The sequence below is a fragment of the Aotus nancymaae genome, unplaced genomic scaffold (genome assembly GCF_030222135.1).
Source record: "Aotus nancymaae isolate 86718 unplaced genomic scaffold, 86718_ANA_hifiasm-v0.15.2.pri h1tg000040l, whole genome shotgun sequence".
NCBI classification, from domain to species: Eukaryota; Metazoa; Chordata; class Mammalia; order Primates; family Aotidae; genus Aotus; species Aotus nancymaae.
The window spans coordinates 37,924,324-37,946,498 of NW_026988454.1; the positions used below are offsets into that span (position 1 = coordinate 37,924,324).

At 36.7% G+C, this 22,175-nt stretch overlaps 1 protein-coding gene across 3 annotated transcripts in view; it reads left to right on the top strand.

Annotated features, from left to right (window-relative positions):
- The window catches only part of ARHGAP18 (Rho GTPase activating protein 18), a 193,862-nt gene that overhangs the window by 137,439 nt on the left and 34,248 nt on the right, over positions 1-22,175 (top strand). For all 3 annotated transcript variants that reach the window (XM_064360705.1, XM_064360703.1, XM_064360704.1), the window contains exons 5-8: positions 4,595-4,767; positions 14,114-14,279; positions 16,697-16,788; positions 21,069-21,146. In XM_064360705.1, the coding sequence (XP_064216775.1) occupies positions 4,595-4,767; positions 14,114-14,279; positions 16,697-16,788; positions 21,069-21,146 (509 nt within the window). The remainder of the gene's footprint in view (positions 1-4,594; positions 4,768-14,113; positions 14,280-16,696; positions 16,789-21,068; positions 21,147-22,175) is intronic.

Below are 22,175 nucleotides of genomic sequence, written 5' to 3' on the forward strand. Positions count from 1 at the left end.
GCGAACTGAGGCTTAGAGATGTGAAGCCACTTTCCAATGTCACACAGCTAGTTACTGAGGCAGCAAACTTGCAGCATTGTTCTTAAATCACAAGCTCCTAATTCGTAAATGGGGTAACTTTTTAGATATTGTAGAAAAACTTTTAAAAATAGTTAAGATTGTTATAGGCAATTGATTATAATTTTCCTTTTCCTTTTCTTTCTCTGCTAATGTTTGGTATTCCAGAAATGAATTAGAAATTCAAGGTGTGAAAGAAAGTAACTTTTTTTTTTTGAGGTGGAGTCTTGCTTTGTTGCCCAGGCTGGAGTGCAGTGGTGTGGTCTTGGCTCACTGCAACCTCTGCCTCCCTAGTTCAAGTGGTTCTTCTCCCTCAGCCTCCCAGTAGCTGGGATTATAGGCATGTGCCATCATGCCAGTCTATTTTTTTTTTTAAATCTCTAGTAGAGACAGGGTTTTGCCATGTTAGCCAGGCTGATCTCGAACTCCTGACCTTAAATGATCCACCTGCCTCAGCCTCCCAAAGTGCGATTACAGGTGTGAGCCACCATGCCCTGCCAAAAGTAACTATTAAGACTTTATTAATACTAAGAAAGAATTTATAGCTATTTCGTTTGTTTACAAAAAGGAAAAATATTCTAAATGAAGTTAATAGATTTAAGCTTAAAAATGTAGTCCTTAATTGCTATTTAACAAACAAAAACAAAGGTGATCTATGTTTATGTTCCTAAAATTTAGCAACTGGTGTGTTGATGTCATTAATAGTGTTGCATTTGGTTTGGAAGTAGTAGGGGGAGGGGTATTAGGTAAAATGTGGAGGACTGAGGAGTGTTCCCAACATTCCTATACAAATCCTACATTATTCAAGATCATATGGGACATTTTCCTTCCACACTTTTCTCAGAACTTCTCTCTTGCACCCCTGCCTTAAAGATAATATGCACGCACGTGTATATACACACATATATTTATAAAAGCATGTGCTTTTTACTGTTCTGTGGATGTTTCTCCAGTTGTGTATGTTATATCTGAATGAGATCACTGGGTGTTTTCTCAAATCTATGTGCCCGCAGATGTTGAAGTGGCAAGCAAGCTGGCATAGTTACCCTGCCTGCTAGAGAGCTGGGTTGTCAGGAGAGACAGACGGGTTTTTTGTGCCAATGTCAATATGCTTTGGGCTCTGGGGAAGAGTGACTGGCAGTTGGTGAACTGATACTGAGGAAAACATTGTCCTTTTCTTGGTGTTTTCCTCCCTTGCCAGGGATCATGATGTAGGCTATAGCAACAAAAGTTCTGGAAGACAAGTTCATAGTGTGAGCACTTTCCTGCCTAGCTTGCAGCAGGCAAGTGAAATGTGACAAAGTTGCTGCTTGATTTACATCTGCTTTTGCTGGAATGCTACAGAGTGGGAATAGAGCCTCCGATCAGAATAACAAGAGAATGTGTGATGCCATCCAAGTCACTGAGTAGTCCCTCTTGCACCTGTTCCAGGCAATGCCTTGCTGTTTCACTAGCCAGTGAATTAACCAGTGTAAGCCAAACACTGGAAAGTTGGGGATGAAATGCATGGAAACGTTGTCTCAGGTTCAAAAATGGGGCTGTTTCTGATTAAAATTTGAAGGCATGGATGACATAGTCTCTTTTGAATGGTTTCCCCACACGGGTTTTTAAACATATTCCGCCAATGATACTTATTTTAAATGAAAAAGTTGCTAAGTTGTATAGTTGCAAGAGTTGTCACATTTCAAATTAATTAATCCACTTCAATGTGTTCATTTTTCATTAAATCATAAACTCTATAAAATATATTTAGAAATACTAATAATGCCCCAGTAATTTTTAAAACTTTTATATTGATATCTGTAGTTTCTTATTTTCTTTGGGATTTCCACAGAGGAATGAAAAAATCTTTTTTTAAAATAGAAGCAATTGAATCTTAAAGTCAGGTGGTTAAAAAAATTTTTTAAAGGCATTTCAGGATATTTTGGACAACTGAAAAACTTGAGGGAGTTTTGCAAAATGTTTGTAACTCAGTGCCATTGTGCACTTAAAAACAGACTAGATAACAGAAATGTTATTTATTTTAGGACCTTAAGAGCCAAAAGGTTGATTTTTAAACATTCTGTTCTTGTTAAGTGTGGATAATTAAATCATCATTTTTTAGCCAAGTAATCATCTATTTCTTGTAGCAGCGCCCCCCTTTAGTCCCAAAAGTGTTTTTTTCCTGTGCTCTGCCCCTACTTGATTTTCTATTTTAGCCAGAACTTTTATGTGCAGTATTTTTTTTTGCCATGCTTTTGAAGGAATTCTGTGTGTTAAATGTATACTACCTTAATTATAATTACTCAGCTTTACATTCTGCAGAGTCTGTTGGTGTGGGTGTGAGTGTGGGGTATTTATTATAACCCTGACGTGGAGGTGCTGAGAAGAAAGAGTAGTTTCTAAATTCATGCCCCCAACTACTCAGCTGCTGGAAAGGTAGCTTCTAATTTAAGAAAATGGCTAATCATTTTTTTCCTCTTAGAGTGGTTTCCTAGGAAACCAATATACATAGTCATAGTAAAACATAAAAGAGTATAAACCAGAGGGAAAATAAAATTAATATTGTGCTTTCACACTCATGTTGATACTTTAAAAAATTAATCATCAAAAGGTATAAGTATTCTAATTTAAAAAATAGGCTGTTGAGAAACATAAATATACATGGCAGCAGATGAATACTAATAATATCAATGGTCTTTAAATGTGTTCTTAGTTTTGGAATTAGCACAGGTCAGTTCTTACTTTCTTAACTGTGAGATGCCACAGGGACCAGCTATGTAATTTTCAAGGTCAGGGACAAACTGAATATATAGGGCCTCTTATTTACATGATGATGTAACAGCAGAGCATTAAACTAAGTGTGGGACCCTCCTGAGTTTGGAGCCCTGTGTGGCTGCACGGGTCTCATGCCCACAAAGTTTACCCTGCTTATTGAATGGGGCTGAATAAGACTAGATTCATATTTACTTCTAAACTTGTTTTGATTAAAACAGGCGATCCTCTCACCTCAGCCTCCTAAAGTCTTGGGATTACAGGGATGATCCCTTTCTCTCTCCCTCTCTCTCTTTCCCACTTCTTTCACCCTTTCCCTCTATCCCTTCCTCTCTCTATTTTTCCTTCCTCCCTCCCCATTAATTTACTGAAGAAACCTGGTTATTAAGTTGTGGACAGTTTCCCCCTCTGACTATTCCCCTGGTGTAGTTTAACATGTTCTTTTGTTTCTTATAAATTAGTGGACTTTAAATTGATGATCAGATTCAGTTTCACTTTATTTTTGGTGGTAAGGGGGTCAAGACTGATATGTGATTGTATGTTTTCTCTTGAGAAGCTCGTATATCTGTTTGTCTTTCTTTTTTTTTGTCAATGTAGCAGCTGCTGCTGATTAATACCTGGATCCATTAGTTTATTAACGGTTACAAAATTATAATGGTTTAAATCCATTTTGAATTTAAATGAATATAAACATTATTTTTCTGAACTGCAGACTTTCAATTATATATGTAATTATGACATTTATCTATTAAATTTTTTAATTGACTTTCGCTTCCATCACTTTGTTGTGTTCTCATGTGAGCCTGTCAGTATGTAAGCATGTGTATACACTGCATTTTGTAATTCATAGCCTTTTACTATGATTCAAAGGTCTACAGTGAGAAAATATCAGTTATCTTGGTTATTGGCTCTAGGTTTTTTCTAATGTCAGTTGCATTAAGACCAGAAGTTTACCAAATAGTCAAATTTAGAAATATTTTCTCCAAAGCTTAAATCAGGTGTTTTCAGCAAAGAGGTTTTTAAATGTTAATTCCTTTCTGGAAGATTAACAAAAAACCATAAATGCCAAAACAAAGTTAAACTGACTATGTCCTCGAAATATTGATGTAAATATGTGAAAATGATTTGACTAGTATTTATAGTTGTAGGAACTCTTATACTCTTTGACATAATCAGGTGCAAACCCAACCATTCCTGTGCCAGGTACGTCCAGACCCGACTCGCATAGTGATAATTTTTTGGCACTAACTCTTGTTTTGGAATTTTTACTATGATAGATAGGTAATATTCCAGAAAGGAAATGTAGGGTGTGGAAGAAGTTTATTCCAAGAATCTGATCCACTCTGAGTAAATTAATTAAATGGTAAATTACTAGCTTTACAAGAGATTACTGCTCATCACCTCCCTCTTCTTTTGCTTTTAGTTTCTCTGTGTAGAATAAAACAACAATTAAGACTTCAAAACCTTTTGAGTTTTTTCATTAGAAGTTTATTATCTTTCAGCAATGTTTTGGAATTGGAACCCAGTTTAAGGATTGTGATCTCAAAGATTGCACAGTTGAACTATAGATTGCTAGCCACCACCATCTCCCTGCCCACTTCCCGTGCACCATCCATAGGATTCTTGAGTACACTCCTTATTATTAAAGTAACAGCTAAGTATTGCCTAGAGAACATAGTACTCCTCCCAAATGTTTTTATGTAGTGAATGCATTCGAATTTTTTTAAAAAAGAAATAAAGAAGTAAAGCATATGAATTGGGTTCTTTTCTCCCTGCCCCTCAGACCAGGCATCTAACCTTGTTGTTGGTGAAAAGAAGCTGATCCTACCTGAGGAGACACCTGCCTCTGAAACAGACATCAACCTGGAGGTATCATTTGCTGAGCAAGCACTCAATCAGAAAGAGAGCTCCAAGGAGAAAATCCAGAAGAGCAAAGGCAATGATGCCACGTCACCTGTACGTCATACACTGTTTATAAATATTCATATATGTACACATATGCATATACATCTATATACACACACACACACACACATATATATACACACATACACACACACAGACAGAGAGAGAGAGATGAGGTCTCACTATGTTGCCCAGGCATAACTCAAACTCCTGGGGTCCAGCGATCCTCTCACCTCATCCTCCCAAAGTCTTGGGATTACAGGGATGATCCACTACACTTCATCAACTTTTTATTTTAAAAATGTAGAACCCACAGAAAAGTTGAAAGAATAATATGGCAAACACCATATGGCTTTCAAAGATCAATTCAACAGTTATTAACATTTTATAACCTCTTTTTCTTTTCTATATCTATCTACATGTATGCTCTAACTTTTGTTTTTAGTTTAACAAGGACATAGAAAACAACACAATTATAATACTTAAGAAAGTTAAACTGAAGTGATAATTATATTTAATATATGGTTGTATCAAAATTTTCCCAGTTGTCACAATATTATTCTTTATAGCTTCTTCCTTTTCCACCCCCATTTGGGTTTCAAACAAGGGTCATATACTGTATTTGTTGTCAGGTTTATTTGGTTTTCTTGAATCTATGTCAGTCTCCTGCTTTTTTCCAATATTAATGAAGAGTCCAAGTCAGTTTTCTGATTGTTCCTTCAGGACTGGATTCAAGTTAAACATGTTTAGCCACATTTACTGCATAGACAATGTTTATACCTTTAATTGCATCATCAGCAGAGGTGCATGGTATCAGATGGTCCCTTTATTGGTGATAGAAGTTTGATCACCAACTTGTCTAAGGAGAGATGTTCACTAGATCTCCCCCTTATAAAAATATACCTTTCCTATGTGCAGTTAATAATAATTTGCCATCCTTGAGACTGGGCACATTTCCTATATGTCAATAAAGCCTATTGCCCAGTGGTTTCACCATCCATTTTTAACTTTGCCTGAAACAATAACTAAACTGGTGCTTGAGAAATGGTTATTTTAAAATTCTATTATTCCTTCTACACTTATTGGCTGACAGTCTTCCATAATTGCTTCTTCACTTTCTGGCACAAGATGTTCCAGGCTTTCTTTGTAATTTTCTTTCCGCAGACTTGAAAGCATCCATGTCTTCAAGAAGCTCTGGTACTTTTTAGCAGCGGAATTGTATTTAGAAACCAAGCTCTGTGCAGTGAGTGTTCTCATTGCTACTGAATGTCTTGTATTTTCTAAAAAAATACATTTATTTATGCAGAATTTCACAAGGCAAAAGTTAAAAAGAATGGTATTCTGAACCCCCAAATACTCAGCACTCAGCCCCAACATTCATTAACCCATGGCCAATCCTGACCTATCCATACCCCCACCCACTTCCCTATTCTGTGTTATTTTGAAATACAACTCTAAATTCTATTTTATTGTCTCTATTCCTAAAAGGCAAAGAGGGGATTTAAAAACTCATAACCATATAACTATTATTGTACCAAAAATGCTAACAGTTTTTAATTTCAAACATCTAATCGGTGTTCAGATTTCAAATTGGATCACATAATTTTATGATCTTTTTGTACAGTTTGAGCCAGGATCCAAATTGCAATTAATTGATATATCTTTTAAGAATTTTAAAATCTCCTCCATTTCTTTCCCTCTCCCTGTCTCTCTTTCCCGCTACTTTCTCCCTTTCCCTCTAGCCCTTCCTCTCTCTCACTATTTTTCCTTCCTTCCTCCCCATTAATTTATTGAAGAAAGGTGGTTATTAAGTTGTGGAGAGTTTCCCCCTCTGACTATTCCCCTGGTGTAGTTTAACATGTTCTTTTGTTTCTTATAAATTAGTTGACTTTAAATTGATGATTAGATACAGTTTCACTTTTTTTTTGGTAGGGGGTGGGTCAAGACTACGTCTGATATGTGATTGTGTGTTTTCTGTTGAGAAGATCATATATCTGTTTGTCTTTCCTTTTTTGTCAATATAGTAGCTACTGATCAATACCTGGATCCATTAGTTTATTAATGGTTACAAAATTATGATCTAATATGTTCTTCTTTTTATTTGACTATTTCTTTGAGAACAATTTTCTCAAAGTGGTAATTTTTACCTTTTGTTGGTTTTCAGAAATTGTTGGCTTACTAGCATTTTTCACCTGTGACCAATTAATGTTTTAATTTGTTTTGTAAAAAGTCTTAATTCATGGACTCATATATATTTATAAAAAATAGTCTTAACTCGTGAATTTATACATATTTGACATGACCCTGGACTAGATTTTACAGGCTTGTCTGGTGTATTTTCTCTTCCAGACCTAGATTGATTTGTTTCTGAAGGAAACCCTGATTCCATTTAATAGAAATAGACTTTTGTGACTATGCTCAGGGCACTAGGAGTGTTCATTGGCCATTACTTTTGAGCCTTTTCAGAGGACAGAGGTACATCACTATCTTCTGTCTTCCATGCTGAGAATTGCAGTTCTCAGGAAATGGCAGATGCTATATTTAGAATGTCACATAATTACATGTTTGCTTTATTCTACGTAATGCACAGCATTCTCAGAATATGCTAATACTACTATCAACAATATGACTACTAGAAATGATTTAAACTTGTTTTTCTTTTTTCTTTCTTTTTTTTTTTTTTGCATGTATATGTGCGTTGGGAGTACATCATAAAAGGGACTTTATACAGTAAAATTACTGTGTTTTAGGTTGCGTAGGATTGTTATTCTTTGTACGGTTAAGCCATCAACTGCATACCTACTTTGGTTAATTTGCTTTATTTTCAATTTTTAGAGATTGCTTTTTTTGAAATTGAATTTTGGTTTATAAGTATGTAAAATGTACAGTCCATCAGTGAAGCTGAAAAACAACGTGTATTAAAAGTCTAGCTTTTCTCCTTCAGCTACCAACGTATTCGGTCCCCTCTCTTAGAGGCAAACTTTCTTTCCTTTTATTATCATGGTTTATCCTTTTGTTCCTAGGTAAATGGTAACTTGCTATGCAGTTTCTTCCACCTTGATTTTTGTTTTGTTGACTTAGTTGTATATCCTGGAAATCATACCAAAGTACTATAGAGGAATATTTCTCACTTCTTTTTTATTAGATATATTCTACTCCATTGTATGGATGTATTATAATTTATTGAATCTGTTGTGGACATCTGAATTATTTGTAGGCTTGTGTGTGTGTGTGTGTGTATTTATTTTATTTTTGAGATTGAGTTTCACTCTTGTCACCCAGGCTGGAGTGCAACGGCATGATCTCACTTACTGCAACCTCCGACTCCTAGGTACAAGCAATTATCCTGCCTCAGCCTCCCAAGTAGCTGGGATTATAGGTGCCCGCCACCGTGCCTGGCTAATTTTGTATTTTTGGTAGAGATGGGGTTTTACCGTGTTGGCCAGGCTGGTCTCAAACCCCTGTCCTCAGGTGATCCACCTGCTTTGGCCTTCCAAAGTGCTAGGGTTACATGCATGAGCCACTGTGCCTGGCCTTCTTGTATATTTTTTAAAATCTGTGCTTATACCTAATGGGAAAAATAAGAGTATGCAAATGTGGCCTAAAGTGATGATCCACTCTGCCAGACTATCCTTAGGAAAAGTATGTTTTCTTCCTTTAATTTTTTTCTCGAGACAGAGTCTTGCTCTGTCACCCAGGCTGGAGTGCAATGGTGTAATCTCGGCTCACTGCAACCTCCGCTTCCCGGGTTCAAGTGCTTCTCCTGCCTTAGCCTCCCGAGTAGCTGGGGTTACAGATGCATGCTACCACACCGGCTAATTCTTTGTATTTTTAGTAGAGATGGGGTTTCACCACGTGGTCCAGGCTGCTCTTGAATTCCTGACCTTGTGATCTGCCTGCCTCGGCCTCCCAAAGTGCTGGGATTACAGGCGTAAGTCACTGAGCTCAGCCGAAAAGTATGATTTTAAAGTGACAGTCTTCATCTTAAAATGTGGAAAGGTTTTAAATTGAAGAACAATAGAATCTAAACAAAATGAAGACATTGTTGGCTTTTAAGCTATTGACTCAAACAATGGAATGAAGTATAATTAATCTCCACTTGAGAGCTTTCAAAACAAAACTCCCTCTGCCATTTTCTTCTCTGTTTAGCTAGTTTACGTTCACCTACCTTCTTGATTTTAATCATGTTGTGCCCCAAGTTTAAAATGACCTCTCCATTTCTACCCCTCTGTTGTTCCATATTTGCCAAGGAAACCTTTATCTATTCCTCAGAGACTAGCTCAAAATCAGTTTTCCTGTTAAGTATTTCCTGATTGTGAACTTATATATTAGATCAAATAAATATGTGAAATCACCTTTGATTTAGGCTGCATGCTTTAGGCATTATGGTTAATCTGTCCATGTATTTGTTTATGCAAATATGCATATACTCATCTATACAAACTTGTTTTTAGTTCATTTGTCTTCTAGAAGGTATGGACTCATTGTAAAGTTTCTACAAGTCTTTCCCATGGTTGAAGAAGTAAAGATTTGTATTCACTACTCTGAGGCAGGTGTCTAAACAGATAAAACCTTAAGTCCCATTTCCGTTCCATGCTCCCCTCCTTCTGTAAATAAGCAGTAGGCTTTATGTAATACATTGTTCTCTGTTGACCTCATTTCATATTCACTTCCTTCTCCTCACAGCATCGAGCAGTCTTTGTTAATTCTTTATGATCTCTCACAGTGGATTCAAATTTCTCTTCTTAAATTTGGAGATCAGGTTTTATAACCTTTAATTTGCTTTAGTTTGAAAATGTAGCTACTTAATGTATACACATTGTATCTCCGAAATTATGCTCTGTAATTATTTTATTTATTAGATGACCTCGAGGAGGTAGGGATTCCTGTTTTTCATTCATGGAAACAGCTTAGAGAGGTACCTTGACATGCTGAGGCTTGACATTAATGACTATGCTTTTGAAGCCTTTCTCTTGCTTTCCAAGTCAAAGCTAGAGTGATTTGATGAGTACAAAATCAAGTTTATTATTAGTGACGCAGTGCCTAAGGGCCCCTCATGCAAAATCTACAAAAGAGCGGCACAGGCAGGAAAAGCTACCCAGTTAATTTGTGGAAACACTTGGGAACCAATGACCTTATAATTTTTTTTTTGAAAATTTTTATTTTATTATTATTATTATTTTTTTGAAACGGAGTTTCGCTCTTGTTACCCAGGCTGGAGTGCAATGGCATGATCTTGGCTCACCACAACCTCTGCCTCCTGGGTTCAAGCAATTCTCTGGCCTCAGCCTCCTGAGTAGCTGGGACTACAGGCACCACCACCATGCCCAGCTAATTTTTGTATTTTTAGTAGAGACGGGGTTTCACCATGTTGGTCAGGCTGGTCTCAAACTCCTGACCTTAGGCCATCCATCCGCCTTGGCCTCCCAAAGTGCTGGGCTTACAGGCGTGAGCCACAGTGCCTGGCCTTATTCTTTTCTTTAAACACATTGTTCAAGAAGTAGAGATCTTTAATCTTGCTGAAATTTCACTGCTTTCTCTTAGCCAACAAACTGAACCATTCGGTCTATTAACTAAACAAAAAACGACAGGAAACTTCATAAATATTTAAAGCTGCTGCTATGAATTAAACATTGGGATAAAGAACTACTTCATTAGGCACAATGTTTAAATAAATAAATAAATAAGCTCATGACATATATTGCTAGGTAAATCAAATGTTTGAATTAATCATATTTCAGGATTCTCTAAACATTTACCTTGGGTAATGCTTTGAACGACTGTATTACATGTGTCTGGCTTATTAGACCCAAAGGTACTGATTTTAATGTAAACATTTAGGACTTTTTTTTAAAAAAAGGTAAATATGGTTGATTCAGCATTCAGAAAATGAAACAATTAGCAGAAATGTAGGGCCGAGCATGGGAAAAATGTGATGAGTTTTGCGTGATTGTTAAAAGGGAAACTCAGTACAAATCACAGAAAATCAGGGGAACATGAAGCCAGTGGTCCTTCACCTCACTGAGTTTGATTCTGTGCTCTGTTCCCTGTAGGATGTATGTCTTCATTCATTTAGTGGGCCGTGACAAAGCACCCATCGTGTGCCAGGTCTATGTTATAACAGGGTTACAGAAGTGATTAGGAAGTAGCTCCTCTCCTTGAGGCGTTTCCAGTACCACATCAACAACTATCAACCTAGATATCTCCCTGCCTACTCCGGTGGATGGGGAAAATGGAGTAGAACAGAATGGTTACAAAACTTAGGATTTAGGAGAACTGAATTTGCATCTCATTACATCACTGGCTTTGTGGCCATGTTTAAGGCACTTAAGTGAGTCTCCATTTCTTCACCTAGAAGATGCTGTAGTCATTCTTACCTTATTGGGACTTTTGCAGAATTAAATGAGGAACTGCTTTTCAGATAGGAGAATTATTATTGTCATTTTTTTCTTACCTTGCCATGACACGTAAGAATAAAGAAAGACCGTGAAATGTTGATATTATTTTTAAAAACTCCATTAAAAAATATAATATGTAATACTTTTTGAGTGCTATTTATAGTTTGACCATCACCACAACTTATAGGTCAGGTTCAGTTGTTATTCTCATTTTACAGATGAGGAGGCTAAGGCACAGAAGGGGACGTCGTTTGCCACAGGTCACATAGTAAGCGATGAAAAGAGTAAGGGCTCCACTTTCTCGAAGAGTGCAGTGCCCCATGGAGGTCATCCCACCCACTGCTGGAAATTTGCTTAGGCTCTGTCTTCAGTGATGTTCATTGCTGTTTATTTGACGTTCTCCTGGGAAAAAAATACATAACAAACATTTAAGAAAGACACCTCTCCTCTTACAGTGAACTTGAAGGCTCTCTCGGAATTGAGTTTGCTTAAGGGAATTAGCTTCTCATTACTAAAAGTCACAGGTTTTACGAATTGCTCTAGGAGAGTGACTGCAGCATTTTCATCTCACAACTCCTTTATACTCTGAAAAATTAAGGGCCTCAAAACGCTTCTGTTTATGTGGCTTATACCTATGGACACTTACCATATCTGAAAATAAAATTGAGAAATTGAAAAACTATAAATCCATTTAATATAACAATATTACAACTAACATAAATACCTTTTTCAAAATGGAAAATAGGCATATTTTCTGAAAAAAAAGTAAGTGTATCATGGTTTTAATTTTAGCTAGTCTCTAATGTCTGGGTTTAGTTGAAGTCAGCTGGATTCTCATATTTATGTTTGCATTCATTCTGCTGCAATAGCACTCATTTACATCTGGAAAACTCAACTGTATACTCATGAGAGAATGAGAATGTGAAAGGCAAAATAATATCTCACTAATTATTAAAATAGTTTTGGACTTTTTGGAAGGGTATTGGATACCCCAGTGGTCCCTGGACTACACTTTGAGAATTACTGCTTTAGGAAATGCCTTTTGCCCTAGTATTTAGACAATGAAGTGTTAATGATATTTTGCAAAAAATAAAGCAAAGGGAATAAAATAGAGGCAGTTAAATTAGCTAATCAGCAATTGACTTAAATGAAAAATTCAAAGGTAAACCCAAACTGTAAGGGAATGATCAGTTTTAGTAATGGGTAAACACAATGGGACTATAATTTGTATTAAATGCACACACTAGTGAAATTTGTCTTTTTATCTTGTGGTTTGTTTTCTTATGTTTAATGTGTTTAATATTAAAAGATGATATTTGACAAAGGCAAAAACCACATCTCTACGTGCTTGTGATCATGAAGTAACATCTTATTCCCAGCTTATTCAGCAGTGAAAGTAATACACAAGTTGAATATCCCTAATCCAAAAATCCAAAATCCTAAATATTCCAAAATCCGAACCTTTTTGAGCACTGGCATGATGCCACCAGTGAAAAATCCTACGCATAAGTACTTAACACACACTGAGTTTCATGCAAATTAGTTAAAATATTTTATAAAATTGCTTTCAGGATATGTGTGTATAAAACATAAATAAATTTTGTGTTTAGACTTGAGACCCATCCCCAAGATGTCTCATTGTGTATCTAAAAATGTTTCAATATCTGAAATCCCAAGCTCTTCTGGTCTCAAGCATTTTGGATGAGGGATGCTCAACCTGCAGTAGCAACCACATAGAAGTACTTGGGAAGTGCTGGGCCCTAAACCTCACCACAGCCCTCTGAATTAGGTGGCCCATCCTCCTCCTCTTACTCCTTTTTCTTGCCCTTTTCCTTCTTTCCCTCCCCCTCCATCTCCCATTTTACAGAAAGAAAGGTTAAGCAGTTGCCCTAAGGCACACAACTAGTAAGTAGCTAGATGACTGGTGAGCTCTGAAGTCCATGATCTTCAATTCCCTGTGTCCTCTACTCTTACCCGAATGCACTATAGCCTTTCTGACCAATCTTACTTGGTTTTTGTGACAATTAAAAAATACGTAAGTGTATGTGAAGGGTACTTGGCACACTCTAAGCGTATACTCATGGCTACTATTCCTCTTTCTCTTCCCCCTACTTGTCTTCCTCATGTTATCTTCCTCTGCTTTCCTCTTCTCCCCTCCCCTTCTCCCCCGCCCTTTTCCCTTCCCCACTTCCCCTTCTTCCCTTGCCTTCTCCCCTCTCTTTTTCCCTTTCCCTTCTCCCTTCCCATTTTCCCCTCCCCTCCCCACTCCTCCCTTTCCCTCTTCCCTTCCCCTCTCCCTTTCTCTTCCCCCTTTCCCTCCCCCTTTCTCTTCCTCTCCCTACTCCCTTTCCTTCTCCCCTTCTCCTCTCCCTTTGTCTTCCCCCTCCCCCCTCCCTTTCCCTCTCACCTTCTCCTTTCTCCTCCCTGTCCTTCTCCCCTTCTCCTTTCTTCTCCTCTTTCCCTTCCCCCCTTCTCTTTTCCTTCCCCTTTCCCCTCTCCTCCTCCTCCCCTCTTCCTCCCGTTATCCCCTCTTTCTCCCCTTCCCCCTTCTCCCTCTCCTTCTCCCTTCCCCCCTCCCCCCCCCCCGTTTCCTTTTCCTCTCCTCTTTCCTTCCCCGCTCCCTGCTCTCTTTCCCCTTCCCTTTCCCCTCATAGATTATGCTTAACTTCTAGCCTTCCTTGGTTTCTGCAGTTCACTTAACTAGAAGTCTTTTTCTCCTTTGGGCTCACTGTCTCTTTTGCCCTCTGAGCCACTGGGATTAACATTCCAAATATGTGGTCTGGTCTCATTGTCTGTCAAACTTTGAATGTTGACTCTCAACACTCCACAGCTTTAGGAGTCATTGTCATGAAGGATCACTCTTCATTCTGACTGGAGAAATTCTATTGTGGCCTTCCTTATCACTTATTCTAAGCTTTCTATAGTTGGTTTTTTCTTCTTGCATTACAATGGGGGTTAGGTGCTGTAAACTTTTACTATATTAATGATGTTTATTTTAGAATTTCAGAGTGCCAAAAGACAAAACGGGTACCACAAGGATTGGTGACCTCGCACCCCAGGACATGAAGAAAGTTTGCCCTTTAGCCCTAATTGAGCTGACGGCCCTCTATGATGTATTGGGTATTGAGTTGAAACAACAAAAAGCTGTGAAAATCAAAACAAAAGGTAATCATAAATGACAGACAGTTGGATTTATTTCTAAAATAGCAAGGATGGACTTGGCTTTTTAGCAGGATTTCTGGCAGACAGAGGAAACACCTACAAAATAAACCAACACTTGAATACATCTACAGTTATATTCTAAGATATTGCCTTCAAAAGTTTTATAACTTGATAGAAATACACTGAGTCCTAGACTATAGAGAATAAAGGCATATCAAATAATTCTCATAGAAGGAAATTCTGAAGCAAGGAATCATAACTACTTGGTGCATATTTGTTTCCAGAATCAGATCTTGAAAAATGACTTTAAGATGGTTGATTCTAAATGATTACTTTGGTTATTCATTGGATAGGAAATAAATAGGCCAGTTAGTAGTCTGTCCCTTTGTTCCTGGACATTCAAATTTTACCTGTTTTGCAAAGACAGTCTTTCCTCTACTATTAAGAAAATAACACCATCGTGACACAGCAATGCCACTAGACTGTACTCATCATGGAAATGTGGCGTGATTTTTTTTTTTTGTAAGTACCTTGCTTTACCCATTAAATAAACAATTTTTTATAATATAATAGAAAACAGACACCTCCTCAGTTATTGTTTCTCCAGTAATTTATTGGTCATGAAATCCACATAACTCTCTGTTGACGAAGCTTTACTGTTTAGGAAACTTTGTCCCATTGTTTCACCTTAGAGGTATCTCCTAAAGAGAAACCAAGAATGAGGATTACTGAATTGCTATGGTAACATTCACAAAGACAAGTATTCACCTGATTTAGGTTTTAGAGTCAATTATTCTGTAGGACTGAAGTGTACCTTCCCTTCTGGCCCTCTGTCATGCTGGGCCCCAGAAGACCTCATTCTATGCCTAGTTCCTTTGAGTGCTTTAGCTTAAAGCCTAGGATGGTGAATTTCTGAGTTAAATGGTGCTCTGTTTTTTCATAAGTCCATTATGGATAATGAAGATTTAAGATGCTTTCTGAGAAGCTTATCACAAAGCCTTCTCCAAAATAAAATAGAAATACAATTTGAATAGTTGTGGGTCAGTGCCCAGGATTTTTAAAGTGGCTCAGAGAGGTTTTTTTTGGTTAATGTTATGTTTTAGAATTGCATCCTGGCAAAGAAATATTAAGTTGTTTATATCAAGGCTATCACTGTTAATAGAATTTCTTCCCATCTTTATTTAATACCTGTTTGTCTTATCCAAGATACTGATTTTATGTAATACCCTATACCCTTGGCATTCTTCAGATTTCATCTTTTCTGAATTCCCAAACTAAAACGTTATTTGCTGGGTTACCGGCGTTCTTTTGAATCGCATCTCCATTAAGTGTCACAGTCTCCAGTGTCTGTTCTTATGCCACAAGATAATCCCCTTTTTCATGTTCACAGATGATTTTCATTTCCATGGTGATGTATGTCATGAAGGAAAAAGTTATCACTTTGGTGCTAACGGTCCACTCAGTGATGAGGCAGGGTGGAGGTGCTGGAAGAAGCCATGTTCATAGCAGACTCAAGGCATATGATTTTAATTTGGAAAAATTGTAAATTATTAGCTGTCATTTATTTCTGGAGCTATTTCTGAGTATATACAACTACACATTTAAATTTAAGAATAGCAAGTATCTAGTTTCTAAAGAGAAACATTTGTAGAACAAGATCATAATCTCGTCTGATTTTTCAGAAAGCATTTATATTTTGCTGTATTGTAAAATGTTCATTGTCTATTTAATATGGAAAAGATGAATGATACTTGCTTTTTTTGGTGATGTAAAAAAAAAAAGATGATAGGTCTGTCACTGAGGCTAGAGTGCAGTGGTGCACTCATGGTTCACTGCAGCCTCAACTTCCCAGGCTCAAGCTGTCCTCCAGCCTCAGCCTCCCAAGTAGCTGAGACTATAGGAGCCTGACTAATTTTTTTTTTTTTTAATTTTTCATAGAGATAGAGTCTCACTATGTTGCCCAGGCTTAGGCTAGTATTGAACTCCTGGGCGCAAGCAATCCTCCCACCTTGGCTTCCCAAAGTGCTGGGATTGCAGACGTAAGCCACTGCACCTGGCCAATATTTGCTTTTAAGTAAGAATTTTTAATTTGATCACATTTAGTAAATTATTTGGATATTTTGCATGTTCTCCTAGCACTCTGTCTCTCTTATGCAGCAGTTTGCACTTTTCTAATTATGTTGGTAATTATTTGCAATCATTTGTTTAGTTGTCTTTCTTTGCTGCATTGCTCTATAAGGCAGGACCAGGATTTTACTATTGGCCAGCATATATCTAATGTTGAGATGCTGTCATTCGCTTAGTAAGTGCTCAATGAATAGTTGTCTAATTGACAGTGTCAGAAATCTTATGCTTTAACATTTTTATATTAATATTTTATAGATTGATAAAAGTGAGGAAATTTCATTTTTTTCTTGCAGATTCTGGTCTTTTTTGTGTTCCACTGACAGTGTTGTTAGAACAAGATCAGAGGAAAGTACCAGGAACTCGAATACCCTTGATCTTTCAAAAAGTAAGTAGGCTTGGATTGGTCAGCATAGAGAGAACATACTTAAGCTAATAATGGTTTTTTGTATTCATATTATTATAATATAGTTTTCCAATTGATATACTGTCATGTTTTGTACTTTGATTTTCTCTTCAGGAAGCAAATTTGTTTCAAGGGCTCATAAGTTTTATATTCATGGTGATGCTTTCTGTGTTATTACTGTAACTGTGATTACCTGGCATCTTTTCCTGTCTTATATTAGCTGGCTTTGTATAATTGAGATTTCAATTCTATAATACATAGGAGTGGGAACTGCTTATAAATTTCTAGGGAATTGCATCCTCATGAATATTTCATGCCTCTGTATATTTCCTAAGCTTTTCTATTTACAGTGAGGATGTCCAATTTAATTTACCAGTGCCTATTTCCAAAGTAGGCAAAGAAACCATAAAGTAGAATTAGAAAATGATTGCTAAACTATTAAGTCACTTGTGTAGTCAACACTCAATTATTCATAAGGGGATTATCTGTGGCAGTATAAAAATTTCCATCCAACCTTTGAGCCATCATTGTTCAGCAACACAGATTACAATTGAGAAAAGCTAGGGAATGCACAGTGAGGAAGACAGGTCAACTCAGTTGTGCACTACCCAAGCTGTGGATTCTTTGCAGCCTGGGAATATCACTGTTTCTGAAATTTTTTGGAACAGTAGAAATTGATTTGCAGTTAATTGGCTCAGCAAACTCATCCAGTACTAAGGCTTAATGTAGTTGGCGCTTATTCTTCCTCTCTTCCAAACCAGTCAATTCCCTGTCTTCCCTACTAACGTTTGGTGCTTTTTCCGCTCATGTCTACCACTACATTCAAACCTGCATCTCATTATTTCTCCTGACAAACTTTGTTCTACACAGTTTATCTCACCCATTAGCCTCTGCTAGCCACAGTGTGCAGACCACGTATCTATGGAGAGCTGTCAGCAGTACCTGTGATTAACAAGAGGAGGCTGACAAATACAGGCTACATATTCAAATTCTTCTGTCAGTAACAGTTGCAATTTACATACACCAAAGCCTATACAAAGCAGGAATCTCAGCAGCATCCTTTCCTGCAGTATTAGTCAAAGTTCTCCAAAGAAACAGAACCAATAGAATATATTTAGATTGAGATGAGATTTATTTTTTAAAGTTGGCTTACGCAATTGTGGGGCTCACGAGTCTGAAACATGTAGATCAGGCTAGTGGACCTGAAGCACAGGCAAGAGTTGATGCTACCATCTTGAGTTCAACATTTGCAGGCTGGAAACTTAGGCAGTGTTTCTTTGTTGCAATCTTGAGCGGAATTGCTGCTTCTTTGGGAAACCAAAATCTTTTAGGCCTTCAACTGATTGGATGAGGCCTACCATATGATAGAGAGTATATAATAATAATGACAATAATAATTGTCATTACTCAAAGTCTACTGTTACAATTAAAAAAAAAAAAATCTGTCACTGCAACATGTAGACTGGCATTTGACTGAACATGTAGGTACTATAGCCTAGACAAATTGACACAGAAAAGTCACCATCATACCACAGAAATACAGTAAGCTTCAATTTTCTTGGAGGTTTAATGATGCCATGTGATCATTCTGAGGATTGCATCCAGTCTATTAAGAAAAATCCCCCTTTGTCATTTTCTTTTGAAGTTTTATTTTTTTATTTTTTTAGTTGGTTATTTTTTGCTTTTGGTTCCTTAACATTCTACAGACTAGCTGTCTATCTGTTTGAAGGATTGGACAATGGCCCTAAAGTATTTTTGTTTCTATAAAAAACAAAGGAGCATATAAAAAGTTTGCTTGTAGATAACACTCATCTGTTTGCATCCCCTGTGAATTATAAGCAAAAAAATCACGGTGATTTATCACAAAAAAGTTTTGATTTATCAGCTGACAATTAGGTCTGATCTCAATTTTGTAAAATGGAAAAAATTAAAAATGACTGATTTGCAAGAAGATTCATTACCAGTCTTTAGAGGACTATAATTTAATTTTTGAGCTTATATAACAAAAAAGGGCACTAACAAAGCTTGTTTAATATCTATGAACCTGTATCTGTTATTTCATTATTTTGCTCAGAGGTACATTGTTAAACCTTGTATTCTCAGAAGGGTGGGGGAAATAGAAATATTGTTAATTTTAATCTATGAAAGAAATCTGCCCTATAACCTAATTATCGAATCTACTGTTTTCACTGTCAAATGAATCGACCAACTCAGCCATACTTTGTGTCAAAGAGTCTGTATTTTTGTTTCATTTTTCAGTTCACATAAGTATGTAATATATATTTTGAGAAATGCTATGAAAATTATTGATAAATTACAGAACATAGATAAATTAGTAAAAACAGCATTATTAAAATGAAATGTATGGATCAATATAGTTATTTTTCATCTCTATTTTTAATCCTGATAATAAAAGGAAAGCTATAAAGTATTATCATTTATATTTTAATAATGCAATACAATGGTAGCTAAAAATATTATTTTCAGAGTGAGACATATAAGAAAACACATGGCATTCCTTCTGAAGATATAACTCTATTGGGTGCTGTGGTTTTCGCCTTAGTAATAAAAAGGACTCAAATATTAAAATGCAGAAATTACGCTCATTCAGTTATTTAGAAGTCACAATCACTTTTTCCTGTGTATTTAATGAAAGTGAAAGGCATATATTGCTGAAAACTAATTTGCTCCAGCAGCTAGCATGCAATTTTATTTTTTGTTAATAGGACATGGAAATGTTTCAAACCTTTTATAAGATGAAATGAAATGAAAATTGGCTATACGTTGAATATTGGTTAAATTTGGTTTTAAGTGCTTTGTTTTGAGTAATACCCATCTGATCTAAAATACTTCGCCTAAAATTTTTGCTATGGGTTTTTATCCAGTGTTACTTGAAAAATGTGGTTTTAGAAAATATTCCAGTAGAATTTTAAAAAATCCTGCACTGCTTTGACTGATCAAAGATGCTTCTCTTTTCCTAATAACAAATCCTTAGGAGAATTTTGAGACTACCACGTTTAGTGGTTATCAAACTTCCTCAATATCAGTGCATTCTTTGGCCACCATATAACCCAGGAATAGAAGAGGTGAAGTCTTTAAAGAAAAGTTGACATCTCTTCCAATGTCCACATGCTACTATATATCTAACTTCAGAATATCAAGACAAAGTTCAAAAGACCTCATTTATGATGCCAGGCTTTGCTCCTAACAGACACTTTTATGTGCAAGGGAAAAACAGTAAGCTCTAGGTATTTTATAGAGCCTTGTTTAATCATTAAAGGAGGCTTCCCTGAAAAACATTTGTTTACATTCTTTTGATACTCTAGAAGATGTTACGCCTTAGGGCATGCAGAGAATATTATAGTCAGATTGTGGATGAGTGAAGAATAGGTCTGTCTTTTATAAAGTAGAGAAGGCAATTGTGAAATGAGAGTGGGTGCTGTGGAGGAAAACCTATACGATACTAGGAAATGCCTTATATTTAAACTGAGGACATGAAAACTGATTTTCTTAAAATAGCAAAATATGTTCTATAAAGCCTTTGTGTACTACTGCTCAGGGAATGCCTCCTCCAAGAAGATCACTTTGCCAAGAATCTGACCACTCTTTTTTCTTCTTCTTAGCCTCCAATAGTTATTGTAATTTCTCCATTAGTCTTATTTTTGAGGGTTTTTTTTTTTTTTTTTTTTAAATGAAACCTTTCTTGTGGGAATCTGGAGTTAGATCAGTGTATTCACTGGGCATCAGGTATGACTTAGAGGCCATATGCAAGGACATTTTCCATTGTTTAACACCAAAGGCTTATAAATGAATATTTGCAAACAGTTTTTTTTCTGCATGTCGTAAATAATTCTTTCTTGGAACAAGCTAAAAATGAGATGTAAATATGCAAATGCTAGAATTTCATACGATTTATTTGATTGCAGAATGTAGGTTTCTGGAAAAGCAGAATAAATAGATGTTCTTAGTTGCTTTTAAACAGTGAACATCTTTATTTTCTGTTAGGAGTACTACAGCTGTTGTGTAAAATTCCACACTTTTGTTACAAAGTAGAATAAGGCCCAACTTTTTCTAAATTATAACTGAAATTTCTGGACTTATTGTTTTGAAAGATAGTGGTAGTACAATAGCATTCAAAACCTCGTAACATTCAGTTTACTTGTCATTGTAATCAGTTTCATTTATATGTGAAACATACGTTAAATTTGGAATTGTACCTGTTACAAATATCAAAATCAGAATGTTTCTCTGTTTATGCACAGCTGATTTCTCGGATTGAAGAGGGAGGTTTGGAAACTGAAGGCCTCTTACGAATCCCTGGAGCTGCCACTAGAATCAAGGTAATCTCTGGGTTCTACTATTGTAAACATTTTATTGTTTATTTATACTTCTGCATTTTAAAAGCTAACATGTCCTCTCCACCCCTTTTTTCCATTTTTAGTAAAGTAGATAAAATAAAACAGTAAAACCTTTTACCACTCTGTTTAGTGTTTCTACAGTCCCTTCTGGTTTTTGCTAAGTTTTGTTTTTTTCAAAATCACCATATTACCTATAATAATGCTATGACAAGAGAATGTGATGAGCTAAAATATTAATAGGGTGGGAGTAGTTGTGATAGATTTAGTCAGGATGAGTAGTAGCAATTGAGTTTACAAAAGTCAGGGCCAGGCGTGGTGGTTTATGCCTGTAATCCCAGCACTTTAGGAGGCCAAGGTGGGATGATTGGTTGAGGTCAGGAATTCAAGACCAGCCTGGGCAACAAAGTGAGACCGTGTCTCTACAAAAAATAATTTAAAAAATTAGCCAGGTGTTGTGGCACACACCTGGAGTCCTAGCTACTCTGGAAACTGAGCAGGAAGGATTGCCTGAACCCAGGAGTTCCACATGGCAGTGAGCCATCATTGCCCCACTGCACTCCAGCCTGGGTGACAGAGCAGTAAGACCCTGTTTCTTAAAAAGAAAAAAAAAAAAAAGAGCAAGATCATAGACTTCAGCAGATGGGTGGCCTTGACATCCTATGCATAATTAGTCTTAGTGAGCGGGCCAGATGAGACACTCTCATCTACCATCCTGATTCACACAGTTGCCTGCCTTACTGCACCAGGGTATCCTGAGTCTGGCTGGAAGAATAATTTCCAGACTTCCTAATTTGAGCCCTCCTTTTTCCTTCTCTGGATGGCATTTCCTTTCTACTATCCCGGGGTACCATGTATACTCCTGCTGTCATCTTTGTGCCTCATTTTGGCTCTGGGGCATAAAGTTTCCAATGAATGCATGATAAAGATGGAATTACCCTACAGAGGATGCACAGTACATATCTGCTCAGGGGGATTTGAAATGTAAAGGGGACTCATATTTGGAATTGTAGC